The sequence below is a fragment of the Lichenostomus cassidix genome, chromosome 5, assembly GCF_008360975.1.
Source record: "Lichenostomus cassidix isolate B80296 chromosome 5, HeHo_3.0, whole genome shotgun sequence".
Lineage (NCBI taxonomy): Eukaryota > Metazoa > Chordata > Aves > Passeriformes > Meliphagidae > Lichenostomus > Lichenostomus cassidix.
This window is the reverse complement of record NC_139486.1, coordinates 46,369,824-46,397,815: the sequence shown is the minus strand read 5'-3', so window position 1 is coordinate 46,397,815 and position 27,992 is coordinate 46,369,824. Positions and strand designations below refer to the sequence as shown.

Genomic DNA, 27,992 nt, shown 5'->3' with positions numbered 1-27,992 from the left:
CACAGCAAAGTGAATGCAAATTGGAGTAATTCTGTATAATTTCTTTTGTGTTCTGTCACCCTCTATGGTAATAGCCAGCAAAAACCTCAACTCCAAGTTATGCCTGTCTTTTGCTAGGGTTTTGGTTTTGGTTTTTTTTCCTGCTGATACAACAACCTGTACTCTGGGATGCTGTATCCTGGGGACAGAAATGAATTCCCTTTGTGGATAGTCACATCTTTTGGTAAAGGACTGACTTAGATACAACACATTGCCATTGCTGGGTGCAGCTGTTAGGTCTCAAATCCTGTTTCTTGAATACATGATTATAGAAGAATAATGATAAATGTCCTCCCTCTCTTAGTGCCACAGATGGCAAACTCTGGTCAGGGCACCAGAGGGAAGTTGGAAAGTAGGATGTGCATCACATACTGTCTATTGCCACATGGTCAGCCAGATGTTTTGATATATAAAAATCTAGTGTGTAACTTACAAAACAAAAAATACGCACTTAATATGAAATTACATGAAGTTCTTGACTAAAATCAATGATAACAGAATGTTCTTAATTTGCTGTCTTTGCAAATTGTACTGTTTCGTGTGACTCACTGAAGATGACTAATTCTGTTCACCCTGAATTTACCTAGCTGCTGTTCAGAGTACATTCCTTGTGACTCAGTTAATGCTTAAAATTTCTGATTTTGTGCACATTCTCCCAATAATATTTGTGCTACCAAGATGCAAGAGGCAGTGTCTTAATACACTTGTTACAGGACCAAGCATGCTGTGCTCAGGCACAGTGCTTTAGAGGTCTCCAGGGTATTGTGAAATGCAGCTATGTATGTTTATCAGGAGCAGCTGGTTTTGTTCTGTGGATAGATCCATTTGGGGGGATGGGGAGACTGCTGGTGGCTTTTAGAGATTAGCTGGTGACAGTTTTGCTTGGGAAGTGTACCAAGTTTTAGCAGAGCTACTGTAAGAGAGAGAGGAGCCAGAAAGGGACAGTGAAATAATACAAGCTCTACTAATCTTTTTGTGTGAGAAGAAGCCTTTCAGGATTTGGTTATCTGCATGTAGGTCTCATTGCAGCCTTGATTAGAGGAGTGTGTAACACTTGCTACTGAAATAAAGATCTGGCTGAGCTGGTACAGGCGACATTTGGACACACAAGGCCTAGATGAGGCATCAGAGCAGCTGTGTCCTTGTGCAGGCGAGAGGGAGGCTGTCCGGTTTATTGGATCTTGTCAGATCATGGCAATGCATGCTTCTTAAATCCCTCGGGGTAGGGAGGGAGTGTTGAAGTAAGGATGGCTTATTTTAGGTAAACAGATTTAGACAGCAGTCCATTTTCTTGTTCTCTTCCTGCTAAGAAATGTGGGGACATCTCACGAAAGGGTAACATTCAATCTTTGAAGTGTTCACGTCTGGTGTGTTTTGTGGGCAGGAGCTGTATGGCAGGTATGAGCTGGGCACAGGGCCTGTAGCAGCTCAGTTAGTTTTGGTGCCTTTTTTTTAACTTCAGGAAGTAGTGGTTGTGTGTTTGATTTTAATGCAATTCCTATTCTCCTGCTTCTCTCATCCTTTTTCCTAAGCTTGTATTGATTAAGCGTTGACAGTAAGCATTTGCTGGACTTACTGCTTCCCTTTGTATTTAAGTGTAAGTGTGAATTGTTTTCATAGTGAAAGAACAGTGGAAGACTTCTGGGTTTAATTCTTGGCTGCTGGAACTTCATGAATTTGGAAAAACGGGGGTTTGGTGGGATCTTCGGCATTCTTGTAGTGTACAATAGTTATTGCTATGCTCAGGTCTTCTACCTATTTTTAATATATGAAGTAAATGTTTTGCTCTCGAACTAATCAGAAGGGACTTGAGAATAATGTCTTTCAAACAAGTACCGTATTTTGTTTTATCTTTATCTTGGAAGGGACAGCCTTGCTCTCACATGTCAGAGTGTAGTTCTGTTCTGTCTCTTGTTGTGCGTGGAGAACTTCTAGTTACTACACGGGAATGGATTCCTCCTTCTTGAAAAGGAATTCCCCTGTCTGTTGCAGCTTAGACCTGGCTGGTACAGTACTGACTGATCTGAGAAGTGGGAAAATGATAGATATATTTTGGAGCTGAAAATTAGACATAAAAGACAAGTCAATATATAAAATCTCCTCAAAGGCAAATGCGTAATGTTTGAATTGCAGAGTAGACACAGAACAACTGAGTTGTACATGAGAAAGAACTTGTACTATCCATATACTCTGTATGGCTGTCATAGTCAACTTGATGTCCGGAGTGATACAACTGGAGGTCGTAATCTTGTCTTTTAAGCTTTTAAGTAGCACTTTTCACTCCCTCAGAGTAGAGTCATACCAAAAAAGCCGATTTAAGCTGTGGTGCCACTGAGAAAAATGATGTGATTTTCCTCGATCAGTTCTGTTGTTAGTGGAATATTGCTGCTTGGTTAGTTTGTCATCTTTAGGAGACTGTGAGATGCTCCACTAACAGTTAGTGTCTGCACTCAGTGAGCAGGGGACAAGAACTTTGTGGGATGAGGGAGAAAGTTAATGGGGGCCAAAAAGATACAGACATGACTTTTCATGTTGATAATAACAAAGCGATCATTATTTAGAAAATAGTAATTACTATATCATATATCACTGAATAGTCCCAAATCTAAGCAAAGCTTTGAAATTTTGGAGGTTGTTTGGAACAGGGTTGTAGAAGACCACTCAATGAAGAAGCTGATAGCACTTGCATGATTCTTTAATTTAACAAAAAACTACATTGAAAAATTTGAAAGAAATATTTTGAATGAGTGATGTGTGTGGATTTGAGCACTTGGGAGAGATATGCTAAATCCAGCTCCCACCTGTTTCCTAAAATCAAGGCTTAAAAAGTTCTGTAGTTAAATTGTAAACTTTAAAGTTGTTTTTTTTTTTTCCCTCCTCACTGTAGTGCTTTACTCAGTGTAATTGGGAACATTTTACAATAGTAATGAACTTGGCAAGAGAGGAGGCCTTTGCCTGCTGCCAGAGTAAAGCAAATAAACAAATAAGGAAAACAAAAGAAGATCCCTCCCTGTCCCCTTGGCGGGTTGCAGGAGCGGCTGGCACCGCTGGACATGCTGGCGGAAGGGTGGAATGTCCTGCCTTGCATTCCACGCAGATGGCCTGGACCCCGGCCACCCCAGCAGAGCAGAAAATACTGTGCTCTCAGCCATGCCACTTGTGATTTAATTGGAACTGAAGCTAACTTTAAAAAGTAGTGCATCATCAATTAAAACTGTTTTTATGTACTTCCAGAAATTACACAGTGGTTTTGTGAAGGAGAAGTTGAATTCTTCCATCAGACAAACATTAGTGGGATCTTCATCTTAACGATAATATATTTTGGTTTTGGGGGATCTTGCCACTCAGAAAAGCCCAGTGTCCTGTCTGAACAGAGCACAGGCATCACCTGAGGAGAATAATTTTTCTGTAGTCACCTCTTCTGGTTCTCAGCAAAATACTGGCTTTCTGCTTCCAAGGATGGTGAGGTAATGTTTCTGGTGTTGCAAATATCAGTGCTATTGCCCAGGAGCATTTGGGACTGCTGGTTGTACTTCCAGAGTGGTTTATATATGTAGTTGTGATGGTCAGTATTGACTCCTGATAAAGTGAATATGCCTTGTAGCACCATTGCAAAAACTTGCACTCTCAAACTCTCTCAGAAGTAGGATCTGAGTATTTTTTGTATTAAGACTGACTGCAGAAGAAATGTGCTGGTTCTTGCAAGACCAGCCACTCATCTGAGCTTGTCTTGCAGTTTGCTGTCTGTAGCACTGATTACAATAACAGCTTCCTACCATTAATCAAATCTGCAGGTAGCAGGAGAGAGGAATGGTGCTCTTTTCCTGTAGCTTACGTATTGTTTGGTCAGTCGCCATTAAGGAAGCACAGCCCTATAACCTTAACTAAAGGATGCAGTAATGATGCTTTGTAGTTATTTATCTGGCAAAATCCGACATTGTTTGGGAAGTGGAACACCCTGTCCTTAATTGAAGGATGTAATGATGCTTTGTAGATTTTTAGTAGGCAAAATCTGTGATTAGTGTCACGTGTTGTTTTTGAATCTGGAGAAGGAATAGCTAATGTTTGTGGGATGAAATAGTTTTAGGAAAAACATGGAAAACTACTTCACCTGATTCTACAATGCAGTCTTTACACTGTGGAATGCAGGCTGGTAATGTAGTGTTTCCTGATGGTTGATAAGAAATTGTTCCTCTCAACTGATGGAAGTATAAAAGCCAGAGTATGATTTCCACCAAGTGTTTAATGATAGGGAGAACAATGACATTTAGCAAATTAAGTCCATGTAGTCTGTTTCCGGCAAAATATTTCAAGAATGCTATGCAAATCCATATATTAGAATAACAAAGCACAAACCAGATTATCTCACTTGAGGCTAATGGCTGTGTAAGGCCAGTGCTATCTCAACAGCCATCCAAAGCTTTGGGAAGCAGGGAAGCACCCAGTGTGCAGGTACCTACCATCTAAATGCTCCCAGTGTAGGAGTGGGGCAGGAAAGGTGAAACTCCAATATTTGTGGTTGCAGGTTTGCTCTGTGGCCTGCTGTATGGATTCTTGGGGGTTGTGCAGCTGTGAAAAGACACAACTGCAAACTGGAGGTATTTCCTAGGGATGAAAACAGCCAGCAGCTGTTGGATAAGTGTCTTTTGTTGCCCTACCAGAGTTGGAGCCAAGTTTCAGTATCACAACATGGACTTTTGTAAAAACTTTGTGTTGCACCAGAGAATTTTTCTCTGCAGGTGAGTGCATGGTAGTTAATTCTGCATTATTTGCATGCTGAAAATGTAGAAAAAAGCTCCAAAATCACAGTACATTGTAAGATTTGGTAAGTTGCTTTTCCAGTGTTTGTAGTTCAAACCCATAGCTCTTAAATTCCTACTGATAACGTTTTACAAACTATCACAAGACTTTTGTACAGTTTCTTCACTTTCCCATATACGTGGTTTAATGGTGCAGGTTTCACGCTAATGTTGGCTATGGTTATGCTAGGCCCCCAATTTACTCTGAAATGTTTTTCCCTCAGCTTAACATTGCTTTCAGATACAAACGAGAGGAGAAATTACTTGCAGTACCAGATAAGCACATATGTGGCTGTCTGAAAAAACTGACTTTCTTTTTTTTCATCAGTGTATATATTTCATGATGTCTGTTGTCCTAAAATGTTCAAAGGCAATTACCAAAACCAAATCAATGCTGGATGATAATTCTAAGAGAAATGTGCTGCCTGGAACCGATAATTTAAATGTCACCTTCTTGCTAACTAAAATTAGAGGGAAAGGACTACATTAACCCGTCAAAAAGGACAGCAATCCCTGTTTTAACCAGCCATGTAGCTTTTTCCACTGTTTTCAGCATCCCTTGGCTAGCTTGGTCAAGCTTGAGAGAGAAACCTGAAAGCACTGTAATGTGTTGCGAATTGCTGTTTCTTCATTAGCCAGTGTCCTTCAGCAGGGTTTACAATGGTGGTGCTGTGAGTTCAGTTAACTAGTGAATTTTAGGTTCTGTTTAGTTGAGATTCTTCTTGATGTTGGGTCAGTTTATTTCTTGCCCAAGTTGCTTGGAGGAACAGCTGTGCACCTACTGCACCAAAGCTTTCTGAAGTCTGCATTTGGTTATGATGAACATGTGCCGTATGCCTATCAGAGAGACATGTGTGAAAAGTTACCTAGCTCTCCACCCTCTCTGAGTCCTTGAAGAACCGTTTCTGGTGAGGATGATAAAATACCTCTGAACTTGCTCATTGCAATTAACTCCCCTTATATTTCCAGAGGAGCAAGGGAGAGAATTCTGCTGTGTCCATATTGTTATACATGTTTGCTAGGAGAATACTAAGAAATGCTGGTGAACATGGAATAAAATGCTTTTCTTAAAGGGGAGCTGCTCTTGATGTGACTAACTGGATTTCAGATTTTCTTGCTGTCTCTACACAGTTTGTTTAGGACTGCAACAGAGCTGGATTTTTATTTTGAATTTGGCCATTAGAGTGCCAGGTAACTTCAGACACATCTCTCCAGCTCCCTTTTGTCTTTCACTTCCTATTTCTAAAATGGTAACTTTCAGGCAAGTTATTGAGAACTGCTGATATTTTAAAGACTCACGTACGGTGATATATATCCTTGAGATATTTAGTCTGCATCTTGTTAAGCTGTTGATAGGACTAAAACTTTAGTAAATATGATAAATATCAAAATAGGCTAAGGGACAAATGAACTTTATTTCATTTTTTTCTCAGGTTGACTTTTTTATCCACACAGACTGTGGCACCAGAAAATGCAGCATAACTTGAATATTAGGGAATGGTTTGCCACCAGTAACTCCAGGTTGTGGTTGAATTTCAGTGTATGACTGGGCTACATAGGTTGCAGTTTGTTTTCCATTGGTCAGTATGGACATAGTTATCTCTATGGGCTTTGCTCTCACTTGTTGATTTTGGAGAAACTTAATGGGTGTAGGTTCTGCAGTGATTGCTAGCACAGCACCTCAGGGATGGCTGATAACCTACATTTACTGCTGTAGCAGCATTGCTGTAGAATGAAGAAAGAGTGGGAGTAGGAACAATAACTTAGTTTTCAGCTGCTAGAAAGAATCTTGCAAATCACACCAAAAATGTATTTAAAAATGGATATTCTGTGTACATTTCATACTCTTCAGTCTAACAGGGAAACTTTTGCTTGGGTAATAGCCTAATCTGCAGAAACAGTATTGTGCATAGTAGTGAAGAATTCAAGCACTCTTGATTCCAGCTAAATGGAAAAATTAACAGCAAACCATTTGAAGAAACAAGCTTGAAATTTCTGTACCATACAGATGTTTTTATGTGGGTTTCTGAAAAATTATACTTTTAAAATGGAGTATTTTCCCTGAAATAGTAAATATATTGCTACTTTTTTTTTTTCCTCCCCTGAGCCACACTGTCAAAAATGCTTATATTTTGACTGACTGGATAAGAAATAACTACTGTGGTAGCCCATGAAATAAATGATAGTGGTAGTGAGGATGATGTTTTGAAACATAATGATTTCAATTCAGATTGGCTTGTTTATACATTTTAAAAAGTAAGCAAGAGTTGTCAATACAGCTACTGTTGTATTTTGTTATCTGTGAAACACTACCAGGAATTTAACATACATCTGGCATTACAGTAAGCTGAATGAGTTCTGGCAGCATTTACAGTTGAGAACTCTAAAAAGTGCTTTGAGTACTTCACTTTTCAGGGTAGTAGATCTCCTCCCTGCACCACATTTTCAAGGAAGCCTCTGGAGTAGACAGTGATGCAGCAGGTTTGTCCAGGAGGCATGCTTTACCGTCCTGGATGGGTTTATTTTGCCTAGAACATCCAGGCCTGAGTCAGAGGGAAGGAAATGTGACACTCTTGGGTCCTGTGGCTTCAGCTTATGTTTCCATCTACACTGTTGCTCAGGCTTTGAGTTTCTTATTGTTGCTTTACTGTAGTAACATGATAACTATGAACACATTATTCACTAATCATTTTTCTGCAGAGGTCTGGGACATGCTTGTCTGAGAAGAGGGATATAACAGCAAACCTCATATTTAAAACTAATTTGTCACTTGTGTTTAGTCATTGCCAGAAAACACAGTGCCCTGATTTTCATTAAGAAACCCTTCCAATTTCACTTATCGTCTTTTAAATCTGTAATGCATTTGCCTGTTAGGTAATACATGTTTTAAATGTATTATTCATGACTGAGTGTTTTCAAGGGTGATTTCCCTCTGCTGTGGACTACTGCATCTTTGCAAACAGTTTTTGCAATCCCTGAGAAGGTAATAATTTGAAAGATTCCATTATCTAAATAAGTGATTTCCAACTGAGGATTTTATTTTAAGAGGAAGGCCACCACTAATATTAAGGATCTGAAATACGCATTCATTTCTTCCTGAACAATAGATGGATTGCCCTTCAGTTTTTTAATTTAAAACTGTGTTTCTGCTGTCAAGTAAGAATGCCACCTGATGTACGAGGTGTTTCTTCATTAGACTGTGAGATTTCTGTGAGAGAACCAAGACCTTTATGAAGGAGAAACTCTGCCCTCACTGCTGCCTTGGGTTTAAGCTGCTGCCCTAAACTGACAGCTGTGCAGAACTTAAACTTAGCAAGTTATAAATGGTATTCCTCAAAATGACCTTGGGAGGTGAATATTGTGTGTCCCAGGCACATACAGAGAAGATGGAGGGTGTTGTGCTTTGGATCTCTCAGTAACATATGCACAATGAACATTGTGCAGCCTCAAGCAAATCAAGAAGATCCATGCTCACATGAAGGATGCTGCTGCTGCTATTGCAAGTATAATTCTGGAAGTGTAATGATAATGAGAGGAAGTGGAGGACTTCCTGCATTAGTTTTTGTGGCTGTGTGAAGGGGCTGTCTGAATTGCAGCTGTGTTGCACAACTGATAAAAGTTATGTTAGGCTGGGCTAAGTCTCTTGAGATGTAAACTAATACACCTCCTCTTTGTGCCACATGCAACGGGGTTAAATTCTTATTAACCTGGAAGTCAGAACAGCAGTAACAATCACTCAGGATGCTATTTGTCTCTGTATTTTACTTCAGGTCAATTACTTTCTCACAAAACGTGTTGGTGCTAGAGTATGTCCTTAAAGTACAATTCACCCCTTTGGGAAAAATTTGCACAGTAAACTAATTACTTAGCATGTAAGTAAAGGGTCTATGTAGGCTGGGAGAAAGGAAAGGGTAATGGGAGACCTTTAATATACTGGTGATATCCCTCTTAGAGGTCTCTAGGCAAGAAAGGGAGAAACACTAAATGGGAATACTAATTTGGATAAAGCTCAGGATATATGTGGTGTGCTGGAGGGAAGATGGTTTCTTACATTCCTTTCTGAAACATCAAACTACTTTTACTTATTTCTAGATTTGACTCCTGCACTGTGGATTTGTAAAGCAAATTGATGAAATGTTACTGAATGTATTTTATTTATTGTCTTTTTGGTAATGACTGTGAAAATGTTAATCATACTTACCTGTTCGATACTTTGTTTTGTAGTATCTTTACAATGGCTTTAGTGAGTGTTTTTTCTATTTATTCAATGTACAGTGTTAGTTTCTTTTTTAACTTGTAAGTTTCCTTGTAAGTTTTTGGTTTTTTGAAGATCTGGGACCTTGATGAACTTTACTGTAGGGTTGAAGGGTGATTTTCAGGCCAGTATGTGAGACATTTAAGGTTGTAAGGAGAAGTGAGGACTACTTTTCTTCTGCCTTTGTGGGGGAATGGTTTTGTACCCTCTACACAGCAGAAGTGCTTTGGAAAGTGTAGGTTTTGGAAGGTGCTTTTTTTCATGTCTGTGAATGAGGAGTATTACTGTGCTGATCAGCTGCTCAATGAGAGAGCTTTTCAGAAAGAGTAACACATGCCAGATTTAATTAGCTCAACCTTGATGGCTGACACTGTTTTTTGAGATTTTTTTGAATTATCATAATGATTACTCAAATAATTTACAGAATCAAATATACTGTAGCCATGGGAGTTGGAGGAAACCATAGGTGAAAATAACTTGTGTCTGGGTATTTTTTTATCAGAGAAAAGAATACCTTGTGAAAATGAACTTGATCTTCCTGTCATTGTGCTCTACTGCAGGTGTGTATATCCTGTATTAAACCAGGCAAACTAGAACAGTCCTGTTTCCCAGCAACCCAAAGGGTGTGTGTTTGCCTTTGATAACTGCAGTATGTTTGAAATCACGTATTTGAAGATAATTGAGGAGTCCTCTACTTTCAATGCAGAATAAGATGGATTAGGTCATTTCTGTTAAGGATATAATGCTGACATTGCCAGTTAGCTAGACACAAAAGATTTTATGATGAGATACTGATCTTGTGGTTTAAGTTACTGTAGAAAAAACAGAGACTGAAAACAAGGGTGGCAATAACACTATAAAAGCTGGTCCATTATGTAACATTAGGATAAAAAGCTGCAGAGACAAGCTCAATTTCCAGAGTCCAGCTGCTTCCCTATGTGAAGTGCTGTAGATAATGCAGGAAATAATTAATACAGATGTGCCTTCAGAAGAATGCTTAACTTTTCCAAGTGCATAAAAAGGCTGAATATTAAGTTTTTCATGTCATTGCAGGCCACATATGTTTACCTTTTCTGTGCGTGTGTTGACGTCTTTCTCAACAGTTTTACCCAGAGAACCAAAACATGGATTTCCTGTTCTTTAAGAAGAACCTGAGTATGAGTCCTTCTTCAGCTGTCTTCAGTTATTTTACCTATGTAAATGTGAAAGGACAAAGCATGGACTAGCCTGCCTGTTCAACTGCATCTGTTACAAATCTCCTCTAGCATTGGGCAAGGACAACATTCCAGAATATGTTGGTCTTCTCAGGCTTCAAAAAAAAATATCTCAAAGGTCAGATAGAGGGAGCATGCTAATTAAGGAGAATTTTTTTTCTTTTAGTACATTTATATATCAATAAATTCAGAAATATTTTCTGTTACTTTTATGATAATTTCTATGTATTGCATGGATATTAGTTTCCAATGAAATGAGTATTTTGTCCAGATACTTTTATTCAGGAAGCTTGCGCTGATTGCTTACTTTAAATTGTAGTGGTCAAGTTTTGTCATGGTATTACAAACAAGGGTTCCGGTTTTTTAACTGCTTAACCTCCTTTGTTGGAATTTCCTCCTTTATTATAGTTGAGAGCTGTGGATTCCATAAGCATAACTCCACTTTGCATGAAATCTCAGGCAAGGAGTATCAGTCAGGATAGCTGCTACAGAATTATTTGTCTTTGGTTATTAAATACATGAAAATAATGCACTGCATAGAAAGACTTGTCAATGACGCTCATGTAATCTGTCACTGCAGTCCATGCTTCTAACTTCCCTTTTAAACATGCAGAAGAGGCCTACATGGATTAAAGGTCACGCTATGTGTATTGCTGTCAGAGTGCATTATTATGGCAAATTGATGCATTTTGTTCCATGTCCTCAGTCTCCATGGGTTGTAATTTCTGTGAAAGGTGGAGCTGAATAAACTTGTCTCATTTTATTACTGTAAGATGAAACAGGCATGAATTTCTCATGGTTCTGAGCTTTCTGCCTAGTTTTTGTACTCTGGGTGAATTACCTGCCTGGAACACTTTTCCTGAAATCACACCTTTTGCATATAGTTCTCAGTATATGCAGCCTGAGTCTAGCATTATATTTATGAATTTTTGCTGTTTTAGCTATTAATGATGGAGAGGATGTGTTTCCGTGGACAAATAGGTCTCTCCTTTGCTTTATTGAGGGGATCTTTGGAATTTAATGATTTTTTTTTTATTCTGTAGGCTGATAAATGTAATTGAAGTTGTAGATTAAAAAAAAAAGTCAGTTCCTGATCTCCCTATGGATGCTCCTCTTATGCTTGCAGACTAAGTGGTTCAGCAGGCACAGTAACTCCCCACAAAAGAAACTGAGCGTATGGCAGCTGAGTAAGAGAGTGATAATGCATGGTGAGGCTGCCAAGCAGCAAGATAGAGACTGCTGTAGTGACAAAGCATGTGGCAGCACTCGGGGCTTTCCGAGAGATAATCCGGCTGCAACACTTTTGATTTCTAAGGAAGAAATTGCTAGAAACATGATACAGTTTTATCTCAACAAGACTGACTTGGACTAGGCTACATGTGTTGTTGCTTGTGTTGTTACAGTAACAATTAGGTTGCATCTCTTTTTTAAGGTGTATATATCATCTTTCCTCAAAAAAACCAAACCTACGACCAATTTACAAAAGGCACTTCTTTTCTCAGTTTCACTCTGTTCCTTCAGTCATCTGGTAATGAGGTTACGTAAGTTAAACTGGGTCTGTCTACTCTTGAATGCAGTGATTAGTGCTCCAAGTAAACTAATCCAAACCCCTGCATCCAATATGTGCACACAAGCATAGCTGAAACAAGGTAAGCAGCAAAAAGAGATTATTCAGTAAAAAAAAGATAGTTCAACACGAGTTTCCTTTGAGATAGGTTCACATGGGGGTCAGAGTGAGAACAATGGCTGTGAAACTTCTGTGTATCAGGTGGCATTTTTAGACATTTTTAGCTCTGGTTTCATGGAGAGTAATAATAAAAGCTTAATTTAAACAAGGGGCTTTCACATGCCAATGATCACAGGTACTTTTGCTGTGGAATGCCATTTTTTTTTAGTCTTCATCATTGTTAATATATAAATGGACTTTTGGCCTCCCATCTATACATGGTGTTTTTATTATTAGTGATTTTTAGTCCTGTTCCATGAACTATAAAAATTAAGACAGACTTCTGTATTTTGGAATAAAGACTGTATAAGTGAGGGGTTTTTTTTCTTTTTTAAACAAAGACTTGATAGTTTCATCAAAAAGACTAGACTGTGTGAAGGTGAAGTACATTGTCTCAGGTTATGTGCTGGGGTATATTTAATCATTTCTGTTGGTTTTAAAATCTACTAATAAACTCAATGTTTTATTCTGCTGTATCTGGGCTCTTTTTTGTTATAGCCATCAACAGTGAAAATTATAAGGACTTCATGGAGGCTGCAAACATTTTTCTTGCAGTAAAAGGCTGGGTTGGTTTTTTTTTGTTTGTTTGGTTTGGTTTTGGGGTTTTTTTAAGTAAAGGGGGCAACCAGGGTATTAACTGAACAACCAAGAATGTCCTCCACAGAAGCCCTGTGTGAAATGAAAGGTCATTCAGAGTTGGAACTAGCTTAGCTTATAGAACAGGAAGAAGAAAATATTGAGTGTAATTTAAAACAAGCACCTCTTTTAACGTACAGATTCAAAGGGTACCGTGCAGCAACAGGTCAGACCCTCATCTCCCTGGCTAATGAGTAATCACGCGTTATTTTTTTCCGATACGATCATTGCTGAGAAGTGAAACCGAGCCCGGGCTGTGGATTGCGGTGAGTGACGGGATGGTTCCGCCTTTCCGGAGCTGGGCACTGCCGGCAGCGGGCGGCGAGCTCCCTCTGCAGCTCCGGGAGGAGCTCCGTGCTCTCTGCTCAGCTTCAGGGATGCACTTCCCTCTCGTTTGAGAGACGTGTTGAAATATTCTCTATATGTTCAGGGACCCCTCATTCAAGAGGTTCAAACTTTGTGCTCCGTAGTGTTCCAAGCAAAGGTATTGTTCAGCTAAATGTTATTTTGTTCCTAAAAACACCGTGCTTTCAGATTTGGTACAGTATTTCAGTCCTTAAGGTATTCAGACTTTCAGATTGTTCTGGATGTCTAAATCTCAAAGTGGAGCAACTGATCAAAAATAGAAACTTTGCAAAACTTATATTGGAGAAAGTAATGTTATTTCTGTTAGTAATTAGTCACTAATTATGGTTATTTTGTGAATTCTGAGTATTAAATGGATATGGATATATGTTCTTTAAGTATCTTGGGCTTACTACACAAAAAAAATCTCATGACACTATCGTATGACTGCTGTACTGCAGATGACAAAGGAAAAATTTAATTTTTTATGGGGCTGGTTTTGAATACCTCACTTTCTGTTCCTTTTAATGTTTTTATCTGTTTGCTTTTACATAGCTAAAAACATGAGCTGTGTCTGCAGTGCTTTAGTGCAGCAGCTCTTTGATTTCTGGAGTCTGTATGTGCAGGCATGGCATTATAATATGTAAACTTAGAAACCTCTTGGACATCTTTGTAGCCCTCCTGGGAGAGAAGCAGCAGGAAAAAAACCCACACAAAACCCTAGATACCATAAAGGCTTGCAGGAAGAAGGAAAAACAAGGTACATATATGACGCAGAAAAATAGACTAATAAACAAATTGCTACAGTATTCCTATGCAGGTTCTTTCAGCAGAGGGCAGTTCGGGCTAGGTTGGCTTTAATGTCCTGGGGCTGCACAATCATAGGCAGCAGGATGTGGATGTGCCAGGCTGGTCTCAGGACTAACTTTCAGCTGAGTGAGTTTGTAATAGGTGGCTTGAGGGGGATTGTGAATAGATTTTGGAACACCTGTGTAAAATTACAGTCAATCCAGTATCACAAGATGAAATTCTCTTAGTCACTTATCCATTCCTGCTGGCAGGGTTGCTGTAGTCTTTGGTTACCAGCCCCATGTCCAGGTGAGTCTGTACATGATTCCGTTTTCCTGCTTGGAAAGAAAGTCCAATGCACAGGAACCTGCAAACAAGATGAAAGCAAGAGGTGTTCTGGACTACTGCTGGTGCTATCAGCTGGTTCAATGCAGGATGATTATTGCATTGTCACAAAAGAAAACCAACTTTTCACAGAATCGTTCAGGTTGGAAGACAGTGTAAGATCATTGAGTCCAACCTTAGACCAATTACCACCATGCCAACTAAACTGTAGCACTAAGTGCCATGTCCAGTTGTTTCTTGAACAGCTCCAGGGAAGGTGATTCCAGCACTTCCCTGGGCAGCCTGTTCCAATGCTTAATCACCCTTTCAGTGAAGAAATTCATCTTGATGTGAAACCTGAACCTCTCCTGGCACAGACTGAGGCTATTTCCACTTGTCCTATCACTTGTTTCCTGGGAAAAGAGACCAACCCCCACCTGGCTACAGCCTCCTTTCAGGTCCTTGTGGACAGTGATAAGGTCACCCCTGAGCCTCCTTTTCTCCAGGTTAAACCACCACAGCTCCCTCAGCTGCTCCTCATAGGGCTTCTGCTCCAGAACCTTCCCCAGCTCTGTTGCCCTTCTCTGGACATGCTCCAGCACCTCAATATCTTTCCTGCAGTGAGGGGCCCAGAACTGGACACAGCCTGCCCAAGGTGCAGCCATTTATTTTTATTTTATTGTTAGTCCCCTGCTGCTTGTTTTTCTGCTGATGTAGAATCCATTTAAGAGGCTATCGTACTGCGTGATTGATGAAAAAGTGTCAATGTCAAGCACGTCATTAATTGTAAGCTTGGTTTGAAGTACTTTCCCCCCTGAAGCCTACTGGAATATTCTAGGCATCTTCCACAAGGTGGAGCTTTAAGGCTCTGTGGCTGGGATTTTTTCCCTCTTGACTAAGCAGAAAGATGAGTGGAGTTTATGAAATCTTATAAGACAGGTATAAACCAACTGTTTCAATTCTTTTCAAGAAAGAGAGCAAGTTTTAGAAAAAGCAACAGACTCAACAGATATTTTGGGCTTTAATATGTCTGAGTCACTGGAATTCATGTTGTGAAAGAGAAAAGGAAGGATTGGAAAAAGTAGTTTGTATTACTTATTTATTATTTTGGTATTACTGTTTCTTTGCTTCCAAATAGACTTGAAAGGTTGGCAGAACTAGATAGCAACTATTTTGATAATGCTTTTCTCTAACTCTTCATTTATTGGGAGAAGGAGGTTTTTTTTATTTTAAACAGTCCTACCTTAACAGAAGAGAAGACAACTATAGATAACAGCTATTCTGATAGATTTTTTTTTTAAAAAAAGCCAGAAAGCCTATTTCTTTCTTTTGTGCAGCTGTCTTTTCAAGAATGAGCTATGTATGCCTGTTCTCCAGAAGAGCACCTTTTTCTGGCTTTCACTCTGCCTGCCAGAAGCCACATCTTGCTGAATTCTGGAAAAGTGCTACCAGTATTTCAGGCTGTGTTTCAGTAATCAGTTATCTTGGGCTTCCCATGTTTCTCTGAGTGCCCGAACTGTGTTTTACTCTATTGCCATCTTGTCGGAAATCCCCTGCTGTTGATTTTGTTGGAATGGAATTCATCATCTGCTCGCTGCGCTGCTGCTGGTAAGGCAATTTTATACATTAACTAGCACAGACATGTGTGGACATGAGCTGGTACTGTGCATACAGAAGCTGGGAAGGATTTTAGCTGAAAAAGGGGAAGGAGGACTGGATGGAGGGGGTAGCAGCAGGGAGGGAGAAACCCAGAATCCTGAGTGTCTTTTCTGTCCAGCTTTTCTACCTCAAGCTAGCCTTTTTTTATTATAGCAACTGTTAGTAATCTATTTTGGCTCATCTCTTTGCATGAAACAAAACTTGAGGTGTGTTCAGTGGAACGCTCATTACAAGTCTTTTTTCTCTCTTCAGTAAATTTCTGTGTTACTCTCAATGTGTTTAGATCAGGAGACTTTATTAGTACTTTCTGCAGGGTCTATCTTGTCACTCTGTGGTTGAGTTGCAGCTGAAGTTGTGAAACATTTCTTCAACATAAATTGTTGTTTCTTTCATGCTTTGCAGATGGTGTGTGCAAGAGATGAGAAATTTGCTAGGATTTTTCAATCTGTTTAATTTTTCAGGAGTCTCCTTAGGGTAAAAAGTAGGACTGGTAAGAACTTGGTACAGAGACTGCATATCAGGAATCCACTTCTCCCTTTCTAGCATTACTACAGCCCATCTGATGGTCCTCTCCAATTTTAGACACAGAAAATAGCATATGGCAAATGCACTAAAAGGCAGGTGTGCTTTATGCCAAATTATAATGAGTTAAGAGCCTCTCTGGAGAGACTGAGTGCACCTGATTTCTTCTACTTTCTGTAGACTAAACTGGTGACTGAGCCAGTCTATAATGCTTCTGTATTTGCTGGATCTGTGGCAGAGCCAAATTTTTAAGCTTCAGTTTTCCTCCGATGCTATCACAGTCTTGACATGCTAAGAACAGTCTTAAATTTATTTTTCTCTGGGTTCTGCTTTTTTTTCCCCCAGGTATCCTTGTCATTCCTTATGGTCAAGTGTCAGTTTGACACTAGATGAGTAGCTGTAGCTGTTGGTATGGAAAATGTGGGGCACTATTTGGGCACTTTGAAGAGCCCTTCTCTGTAACATAATGTTACGTTAGGTTTCTGAGCCACAACCTCAGAACAGGCATTTGACTTGCAAAAAAATGAAGTAATATGAGTAGGGTGGTGGAGTGAGCTTGAAATCATAGAGGGGTTTTTTTCCCCCTCAGCCATTACTTGACATATGGTATGGGCAGGAATTCTTGCCCTTCTCTCCCACTGCTTCTGCCAGTGTAGATGTACAGTTTCCAAGGATTCTAAGTACTCCCCCCCTTCTCTTTACCAGCAACAGCAGCAAATACCTTTCATTTCTGGAAACCACAGCAGTATCAATCACTTAAATAAAAGCTTTTGCATAATCCATCGTTTTGTAACAATGAGTGATTCGGTAGCAGTCAGCTCAAAACTCCAGTGGCTGTCTGTGGAGTTGGATAAAGGATTACTCATTTCCCATTCAAAGAAATGGTGATTTTGACAGGGAGCGCCAGGGTGAATGGAGTTAATAAAGCCAAGGATATTGATGGTATATTTACTAGGGGTAAATACTTAATTTTTTATATATTACACAGGCCAATGCTCTATTGACAAAACCACCGCAAGAAGACAGTTCAGAAGCATTCCTTGTTGTAACAGGGTACAGTTGTCTCAGAGCAAAGATTTTCTTAGCATGTATTAGCCAAAAGATCGTAGTTGCTTTTTAAACAAACCTTGGCATAAAGCTATTGAAATAGCAAGCTAAACCAGGGAAGACACAAGGAAAAGGGTCTAAGTGTAGCCAAGCCCTTGGGGAATGGCATAGGCAGTTTGTGACTAGCTGGATTCCCTTGTGGTCCATTTTCAGTTTAAGTCCTATTTTCAGTATAGAATGTGAAAGAAATGCTATGTAGCCATTTATTTAGCTTAAAATCAGTGTGGGAAATCCCTGTGCAGATTACAAAGAGAGAAGGGTGACAGTGGAAAATATCATTACTGGGAAGACAGATGCTATAATACAGTTGCCTGTGGCTTCAGCATCTCCTTTTTTCAAGTTTAGTAGTCCATAGGGTTGGTGTCTCGTCTTCTGTATGATTATCTTGCATTATTTTCATGACACTGGTAGACCTATATGCCCATAAAACTGAGAGATCAGTAATATAAACGTTAGCCTTTTGTTCCTGCTCCTCCTGCACTCTTGTCCTGAGCTGCGATACAGTTACGGAGTTTTTTGTGCTGAGTTCCAACATGCTGAGATGCAAGCACAATGGTGATTGCAAATTAAATGCTAGACTGATCTAAACTTTAAAAACAGAATTGAAAACAGGGATGTGGAAGTAATGCTTGAGTTCCAAGGTTGCAACCTCTTATTTCCCACTGTCTCGCCAAAAATAGTCAGTGCAAAATTATTTGTCTATTTACTTGCCCCTAGGGCTGTTACAGCTTAGCTGTAACTGCTGGACCAGGCATGTGCACTTCCCATCCCACTTTAAAAGCCACAACTTGTAGAATTTAACAGCTAAAGCAGTCATCATCTGCATTAGTAATAATGTGTTCATTTGTATTTGTTCTTTTGCACTGTGGGTGTATCCTGGTGGATGACTGTCCAGGTGTCAGGGCAGTCACTGACTTCTCTACTTTCCCTCCATCACTTAGCTCCCTTGGCCTTCTCTGGGTATTTAAAATCTGTAATTTTTTTTCTAGGTTCTCTTCAAAACATGTCTAATTGTATGAGTTTTGAAAGGATTTTTTTCATTCCGCACTCTTACTCTCCTGTCAAGTTTTCTAGACACTTGCTGTGTCTAGAGAGTCAACTAGAGAAAGATTGGCATGAAAGCTCATGCCAAGGGTGTCATCAGATGACATGGCTTCAGATCAGAGGCCAGATGTCTCACACAGCATTTGCTGGATTTTTGTTCACTCTGTGAGCCACCCTCACAAGTCCAGCTTCTGTCTCAGTGTCTGCTCTGTAAACCACTGACTTAAGTAAAGAGAATCCATCTTTTCAGTGGCAAGGAGAGGGGAGCATTGGATCACAGTGGGAGTGGTTTACTGTGAGCATTGGATCACAGTGGGAGTGGTTTACTGTGAGCATTGGATCACAGTGGGAGTGGTTTACTGTGTCCTCTTGTGTTGACTCTACAGCTGATGGACTTAATTTTCGATGATTTTAGTACCTGGTCCATTCCACCTATGTTTTATGTTGCTCATATTAGGTAAGGTTTGTAGGTGGTTGTTAACTAATTTCAGGTTTAAATATCATAATTTCTAGGTCAGATTTTAAGTCGATGTAATTAGGTGATATGTAATTAGGTGGTAGCCAACCATTGATTGTGGATGTATTTATTGAATTAAATAATTTCTGATGAAGCTGCACCTTTTTTAATCTGCTGAGGAACTAAAGAAGGGAAGAGATAAAACAGGAATTTAAAACCAGTTCATCAGCTACATCTATTGCACAGTAAATGACTGTAAATCACACAGTGGATATTTCATAAGAGCAGATGAATCTCAACAAGACAATCCTAAATGTTTGTGGGAGGAGCTGTGGATACTATCATGCAGTTAGTATATTATCCTAACAAGCAAACAGATCATGCCCCTTAGATGAAAGGAGTTATCTGAAAAGTATTTGAACCATTTTGAGATTACTTACACTTCTTCTATGCATATCTCTGAAAAAGATTGTTTTCTAATAATGTACAAATGCTAAGAAAAATAAAAACACAGTACATGTGATAAAAATCTAGCCAGGGTAACTCATACAGCTTATTTATAGGATTTTGTTTTCAAATGGTCCTATAAAGGAGTGGTGAATTTTGTTCAAGATAGTTTTTGTATGGTTTGCTTTTGGGGTTTTTTTGGTCAAAATGAGGCTAAAGAAACATCTCACAGCCAGTATTATGACATGAAAATGATGAAAGCAATAGAAGGTCATAGTCAGCTAGCTTCTGTAATCAGTGGTAAAGTTAAAGAACAAGAATTAGACTGAAAAATGCCATTGCTAGTATGATAGTGGCACTGCAGTGCCTCTAGACTGTGCTGCTTTTCCCCACCAAGGAAGATACATTTTTGTATTGAACTTCAAAAGACAAGGACATGTTTTCCCTAATTTTTCCCACCACTTCACTGTTCTGTTCTTTTCTTTTCCTTTCAGGTGCTGGATTTTCAAGGTCCTGTCTGAAATGGGGAAATTTTTTGTGCTGTGGCAGCTTTTCTGTAACTTCTCCTTTCCTACCCCTGTTGGGTTTTACTGAAGTTCTACAGTTTGTTCTTTCTCTTGCAGCAGTTCATTTCCAAAAGTAATCTTTCTAGCCAAGAACGACATTAGAGCCTTCCTGACAGTTCCAGTCTTTAAATGAGGAACTGGCTTTGCTTACTGCATTTGATTTTAGACTAGTTTATGCCTAAATGTATTCTACTCTGAAGCATCCAGCTTTATTTCAGATTTAAACCCTCCTGGCTTTTGGAAATATTTTTTCATTATATATATAATAAATCAAGTAATGTCATAGCCTTTTATATGAATAGAGTGAAAGGAATCCTGAATAGATCTTACTAAAAATTGTTAAAGTGTTGCTCAGTGAAGCTTCACTTGGAAACAAAAGAAAAGGGTTTTAAAATTTCTTCTTAATTTATTTTGTTAAAATTTTTAGTTTGTCATATAAGGGATGTCAGTCATTCTCAGAGGCTTGTGCATGAATGTACAACATTGGTGAGAGAGACACTCGGTTGGTCTTTGTGATTACAGAATAATCTGGTTCTGTTGTCTCAGAGATAAGGACTAGTGATCTGGGAGAGTCATACTGTGAAAATAGTTCACTGTAGGGTGATGGTCCTTAATGAAATTGAGTAATAAACTTGTGGTTTTGCCATGTTTCAGAAAATCTCCCACAGATGACAGGGATCAACAGGAGATCATCTACCTTTTTCTTCTGCGTCTGCTTCTCAAAGTAGCATCTGCTTTGTAGTAAGAACTGAGTCTCTGGTTGTCTGTTCAGACCCCTTTCTTTTGCCCTTTTATTGGCTTTCTGCAGCTTTGTAGGGAGTAGATTGTATAAAGTATGCCCCTGGAAAGCAGAGGCCGTTAAAAGGTTTAAGACAAATTTGTTTGAAGACAAAGAGGGCATTGAGGAAAACTGTGGAGAGGGATTGAAGGGCTTTTGCAGTGCAACAGAGCCTTGTCTGTGCAAGACTCAGCCTGCCTCCGAGTTCCAGCAGGCTGCTGAGAAGCAGGCCAAGAAAAGACTCTCCAAGACCCTGTTCCCTTCATCTGTAGTCTGCCATCTGGACAGAGGATGGCTAGAGGGTTCCTGGAACGTATAGAAAGGAATCTTGAGGGCTGAAAATAAATGCCACTGGAGACAGGAAGTGTCTGAGACTAGGAGGGCTGGAGGAGGGGAGCTGCTCTGGGGGTCACGGTGCTGGTAAGAGTGAGGGGTAGATAAGGAGAGCTGCTGTGCTGCAATAGAAGGTGCACAGCCTTTCCTTCATGCCCTGAATATCCCTCCATTTACTGCTTTACATGCTCGAGGGCATCTTAGTTGGTTGTTGCAGGGGTTCATCTGAGTGATTTGGATCTCTTTCCCTTGTACAAACGGTTACTTGCATTAGTAGCCCTTGGCATATTAGGGACTTTGAAATTGGACAGGTTTATAGAAAGATACAGTGGTGCCAGCCACTCTGAAACTTGATCTTGATGTTGTCATGAAGCTGTGTGTTGCTTCAGCATGGTTTTTGGTGGGGTCTGTTGCAGTCAGGTTAGATAATGTTATGAGTTATGTTATGAACATTATGTTATGAACGATGTTCCCCTGAATTATTTTTCTCATGTAAGAAAGTCAGTGAGCTATGATATTCCTTTACTGTGCTTTAATAAGTGTTATAATACTGGAGAATAATGTTATTCCTTTCTGAGTTATGAGGGTGGCACAGTCTTTGTATTCTTCTCAGAGTGGAAATGCCAGCTAATCATATCACCCATCTTTTCTTCCTATAAGAGCCTCTTAAATCTCCAGAGAAAGCTTAGAGTGAGAATTCTTTGCATCACCTGCTTTGCAGTTTTAAGGATAACCAGCCAGATAACTGTGGATGTTTTTTTGCTTTGCATGCTGGTCTCTACGTATCAAGTTGAAACAACATGTGTTTTCATTTCTCAAGGTGTTTCAATGAATGTGGTCATGGAAGCAGCTCCTTCCTATTGCTGAGCTTTTCAATGCACACAATAAACATCTCTTCATGAGATTTCAGGGCCATTATCCTCTAGAGGATGCTCTTAGGAGGCCCAGGCACTGATGCCAAAGAAAGTTACTCTCTGTGCATAACTGAACTATTTTTCTTCACTTAATACTTTCGAAAAATGAAAATGAAAAATGAGAATATCCTCAAATATTTACTGTATATCGCATGTGAAGGTGGTGGTACCTTTCTTATTACTGACTTTGGCTGTGAAGTGTGCATCAAGTGTCAGCACTCACTGGCCTGCTAAAACTGAGCTGTAACTGAAAGTCTTTTCTGGGTAAGAGAGGAAGTTTCCAGAGCAATTGTTTAATCAGCTACATGTGCTGGCATGGTGAGATCTCTGCAGGCAGTTTATGATTTGATTGAAAATTAATGGGGTAATTACACCATGAGACCTAAGAGCAGAAGATGCAGGTTTGGAATGAGGATCATGTCAATGCAGTAACAGTAATTTTCAGGTTCCTCACAGTACTTGTTCAGCAAATAAAAGCCTGTTAGACAAATCTTATTCTAGAAATTCTAATCTACATGTTAATTAATACCTCTGCATTTGAAAACCAGATGAGTATTATAAACTTCTTGTAATGGAAAAAGTAGATTCTTCCACAGCAGTATCTTTACTGCTAGAAGGTCTATCCTATTTTTGTTTCCTTCTAAATTACTCAATATATCATCCCTTAGAGTGTACCAGTAAGGACGGTAATTATTCCAGAGGCTCCACACACAGCCACCATTTGAATCTGTAATTAGGGGGAGTGCAGGCTTTCTGTGCCTAGGTTATGTTGTTCTCCAGCTGTAGGATGTATTTCCAGCTCCATAGCACAGAATAGAGCTGCATAGTGTTGCAAAGTGAAATAACAATTTGTAGGTTTAAATGCATCTTGTTCTTGAGGAAAAAAAATGAACAGTGGGTAGCATGATCTCTGTGCCAGCTCATTACTTTTCATATGATTGTTTGGAAAAAAGAAAAATCCTGAATCCTTAAATGTGTTAGTATTGAATAGGGGTAAACTGGATTCTTTGCTAAATTTAAGAGCAGTGTGGCATGTTCTTTTCATTTGCAAACTTTTTCCCAAATGTCATTAGTCCTTCCTCAGAACAACATCTTGCCAGAAAAGGAATTTCAGTAGTTTGTCGGTGTTTACATGAGTCAGTGCTGATTCTTTGCTGAAATAAAGTATTTTCTGTTACACATCTCTCGTCTCAGTGTAAATCCTGTCATTTTTTGGTTGCTGCTGGACACTTCTGCAGCAATTTTGGAAATTTTATAACCTTTCTTGAATTGTGGTATATTGGCAATTGTGGCATACTGCAGTATAACAACATGGATAAGGCAGATCTTTCTTTGGATATGAGGAAAGAGCACACAAGTGATTTAGTATAATTTGGAGCCAGGCTAAAAAAAGCCCCCAAAAGTCTGTCTCCTCAAGAGGCTTATTGAGTTCTTGGTGGGTTTTTTACACCCTTTTTTTCTCAAGGAAAAATAAAGAAAAGACCTTTTAAATTGACTCTGTCTATAGAGAAGGAGAAAACACAGCATAAAGATTGACACACAATTGTTTCTAATATGCTTAGTCAAAACTTAATACAATCACTTTTCCTCTTGAAGCACTTGGTGCTGCACGTTTTGTGAGGTTTGTCAAATTTTGTCATAAGAGTTTTTGGGTAGCACAATGATAGACTTTTAAGAAAATTCCTGCAGGTAAAAGGTGGAATTTTATACAAAAAGATTAATGCAAGCACACATGTGTGTGCTTTCTGTATAGCACATTATTGATTTATGCCAGACCTATAATACGAACTGTCCCTATGTTGTCATGGAGTCTCTGCAAAAGCAGAATTGCTTAGGAACCTGGTAGTATGTGGACTTAATTTTGGTCAATAAGGTAATAAAAATGGTGACCTGTGTTAGCAAATACTTGAGTGTTGCAGTGCTGTTTCCTAAGCCAGCTCATGAGTCTAAAATATCAACTGCTCTTTAGGGGATGGGGGAACTGGAAGGGGCAGAAAGAATAAATGGGTTAGATAAAGACTCTGACTTTGGATTTAGAGTGTTTCGCAGGTACCTCGCAAATAATTTATTTGGCTCTTGCATCTTCAGAGGTAGAGCTAAGGTATCTCACGTGATGATCCTAATTATTTGATGTATATGTTCTTACAGAACTGCAGTATATGAAGAAAACTAAATGCTGTTAAAAATAATAACCCAAAATGAAATAAAATGCTGACAGCCTGTAAAAAAGCTTTATAAGAACTATTATGTCTGGTATAGGACAAAAACTGGTAATGCTTCATAGAAAACTGAAGAGCCTCGGGTTTTTTACCAGTTGTGAAGAATAAAGCTTTTCTTCACTTCAAATGGGTGCATTTTTAAAGGTCAACAGCAGAAGTATTATAATATCCCTTTCTAACTTTCACTGCTCCAAGCTGAGTTTTATCTTATTTTTTATCAATGTAGTGAGGTTTTTTTGTTTCTAAAACAAGCAGATAATCCATTATTGTTCTAGGATGTGGAGAGTCTGGTGATATTTATCAATGGACTATAATTTTTCATTTAATTAGCTGTCAGAAGGAAAAAATCTGAGTGTTTTTGTGAATTATGATCTATCCCACATTTTAAAATAAGAAAGGGGGTTTTTGTGCAAGTTGACTTTCAACGAGGTGTGGAGTTACAGCATGATGAAGATTTTTCTTAATATTTGGAGTGTCTGGAGAAAAGAGATGAGGGTTGCAGGTTGGAGTGAAGGGCAGGCCAAAGCTGGAGAAGCCAAGCAGGGTTAAGTTTGCTTTGTACCATCTCTTTATAGGCCCTTTCAGCTGTCAGATGGGCACCTAAAAGACCCTGTGTTGGTGCAGGTGCTTGATGTGAAAGAGAGTTTAATATAAAGGTTAAATACGATCGTGGAGTGAGTATGGCTGCAAATTACAGATAAGGAGAAAGCTGGATAGGTAGGGGAAGAAGTGCCAGCTCTGCTGGAGGCAGAAAGAATTCCAGTTATTAGAGGTATCCTTCTCTCCTCACCTGGAGCTGAACCCAGCAGTCTTTGCCTGGCTTGCTTGTCTGGGCTAGCAGAGCAAATGCCATTGTAAAGATGCCTGTGGGTCCCACACTGAAACTGTCTGTACAACCTGTGTGTGCAACAGGCCTGCAGTCTTGAACTGCTGGGTTTTGAAACGTGGCTTGGTTGACATGGCATGGTCAAAATCACTTTAATGTGCATCTTTTTGGATGTGTACCATGCAGTACATATCTAAAATCCAGGGGGTGTAAACAAATTCTTATTTATTTCTCTAGTCCTATCCCTTAAAAAGTTGTTCTGACTATGTACTTTTTGAAGTTTTGCTTATTGAGCTAAAAGCAGTTTTAGGACAACCTGTACTGTCTTGAGTGGTGTTGGTTTTTTTTGTTGTTGTTTTTTGTTTGTTTGTTTTGTTTAATTTTGCTGCTAGACATGATGGTTATAGGTGCTGATTGTTCTTTCTTTTTACTTTAATTAAATTATGTGACTATGGACATACAGCCAGGCATTTTTTGCTAATTGTTTCTTTGTTTTTTTGTTTTATTAAAGTAAAGAAATGAGATTTACTCAGTGTAAGTGGATGTTAACATTTCCTGGTAGATAGGCTTGCTCAATCTCTTTAAGCATCTCGCAGAAGATGATGTAGCAGGACGAGGGCATAGTGTGAAAATGGCTCATTATGAGCTACTCAAGCTACTGGAGTTTAAACTCTTACTCATCAACTCACACTGTACTATTTGACCCTAAGCAATTTAATCCGTTTTTGTCCCATTCCACTGTCTAAAGCTGTAGAATGCTCCACATTGCAGAGATGTAAATGGCCTGGCTAATGATGTGGTAATTGACCTTTAAAAATTGCATGCTAATTAGTGTAGTTTTGCTTGCGTCCTGTTCACAGCACTGTAGGCAAGAATGCTTTGGTTACTGTAGCTTAGTGACTTTAAGCAAAATCTCATGAACTTGCACTCAAAATCCAAGCAAAATAAAGAAGTAACAAGAGCAACAACAATATGATGTTAGATAAGTGGTAGATATTACAGAATAGTATGTAAGAACAATCACCCCTCTCAATCTGCTGTACAGGCTGTCTTTTGCCCATCTGATGGGAATAAAAAACTACCTTTAGAGTGGATTTAACAGTCAACTTCAAAATGATTTCTCCTGGATCATGAATGCAAACTAGCAACTTTGTGATTGTGACCGTAAACAGTGTGCTTTAAACATCCAAGATTTAGATGGAATCCCTGGGATGTAAGTTGAAATTCTACAGTAAGAATTCTATTTTATGTCTATGGAAGGAATGGCTCAAGCAGGTACCCAACCTTCTCTTGAAAATAAGGTCCCAACCTCTGTGACTGTCATGTGTGTGTTTCACCCGCTGCAGTTAATGAAGCAGTGTTCTGATGGAAATGGATGGGTAGATACAACTAGAAAACAACTAGATGACTTTAAGTATTCCTTTTAAATCCTGTAAGAAGGAAAAATGGAATCCATATAGAAGGGAAGCGTTACAAAAGTGCAGTCTTAATTAAGATAGGTAGGTGGAAGAGATTTTTTGTGAGGAAAGAGTGGGCTATGAGATGTGTATCCTTAGTCACGCTTGAAGAAAAAAGTTTTTGATCATCATATTCACATGTGGGCCTAAACTGATGATGCCTAAACTAAAATCTTCCAGGTACGCTCAAGAACTATTCAAATGAAAGGGTGATACCAACCAGAAAACATGGTGGTTTTCAGGCAACTCTAACCTCTCATAGAAAGTTTTTCAACTTCATCAATTTGGCAGTTAGTTTTTAAAATTTAAACTGAGTTGCTCCTTGGTTTTCAGCCAAAACTGGTTCTCATCTAACCTGGGTCTTCAGGATTACTTCCCTTAAGTTATCCTTCTTCTAGGTAATGACACAGTAAAACTGTAAGGATTCCAATGGCAGCTTGGAAATTCTGCATTTAATGTTGAATTACTCCATTTTGGCAAGGAGGAAGATGCTTCATTCCCAAAACAGGACTGTTTCCTTTGTTCTCCCACATCATCTGTTGCTACTGAAGAAGTATATTGCCATGTCTCTGAAGGTGTTTAAGATCAGCTTTCTAGGCTAAACGCTTTTATGATACAAGACTGCATACAGGGATGGGATATATTAAGTAAGCAAGGAGTTAGGGATTGTTTTGGATTGTAGGTTTTCCCATTGTGTAAGCTTGAGGAATTACTTGTCAGTGGAAGTCTGTACAAACAGAATTGTGGCCAGGCAGCAGTTGTGCAATGTTTGGATGAAATTTAGTGGTGGGTATACAATTTTTTATTGTATTTTTTTTCCGCTTGAAAATGGTAGCATATAAAATAAAAATATAATAATTAGACTTTGTCTACCATATTGCCTTGAGAGCTGAGCTCCATGTTCAGCAAAAATCTTTAGAGGAGGTACGTGTGTGCCCACAGATGAGAGAATGAAGAGCAGTTATTCACAACTCAAATGCAGCTTCTGTCATGTAAGAGGTATTTTGAAAGGCAGGAGGCCTAGGCAGTGCGGTTTGAATTGAGAGTTGAGGATTTCTGAATTACGTTATTCTTTCATTTGATGTTTGGCTTTGTATTAGTCACTTCATCCCATTAAACCCTAGGTGCTATATTATCTTAGATTCTGAGTGTCCAAGTGTTTCCCAAAGTGTTCTTATTGCTGTTTTACACTTGGGCAAAAAAGACGCCAAAGTGGAAGCTGCCAGCTGGTAGATGCAGCAGATTTTTTGTTCCTGGCCTTAATTTAAGTATGAGGGAGTATTTTACAGCGACCAGCTCTCTGGTATTGAAAGTCCAGTAGAGTGTTACTTCACATTCACTGCTATGCCTGAGCAAACACAATGAGAAAGCACCATGTGGATGGTGCCTTGTGTTGTCCTATCCTCAGTAACAGGGAAAGACAGAAACAGCACTGACTTTCTGATTCTGTTTCCAAGTAGTTTCCTTTTATCTGCTTCACTTTATAGCCATTTCCTCCTGGGTTTTTCCACTGTAATGACTGTAGCAATCACTACC

General features: G+C 39.2%; 1 protein-coding gene across 2 annotated transcripts in view; it reads left to right on the top strand.

Moving 5' to 3' along the window:
• Nucleotides 1-27,992, top strand: part of MOB2 (MOB kinase activator 2) — a 109,252-nt gene that overhangs the window by 19,432 nt on the left and 61,828 nt on the right. Inside the window, exon 1 of one of the 2 annotated variants that reach the window (XM_085062828.1) lies at nt 15,686-15,735. The exons of the other annotated variant lie outside the window; for it this stretch is intronic. Within the exon in view, the coding sequence (XP_084918954.1) occupies nt 15,701-15,735 (35 nt within the window). The 5' untranslated portion in view covers nt 15,686-15,700. Of the gene's footprint in view, nt 1-15,685; nt 15,736-27,992 lie in introns of those variants that run through there. 2 annotated transcript variants of the gene reach the window in all.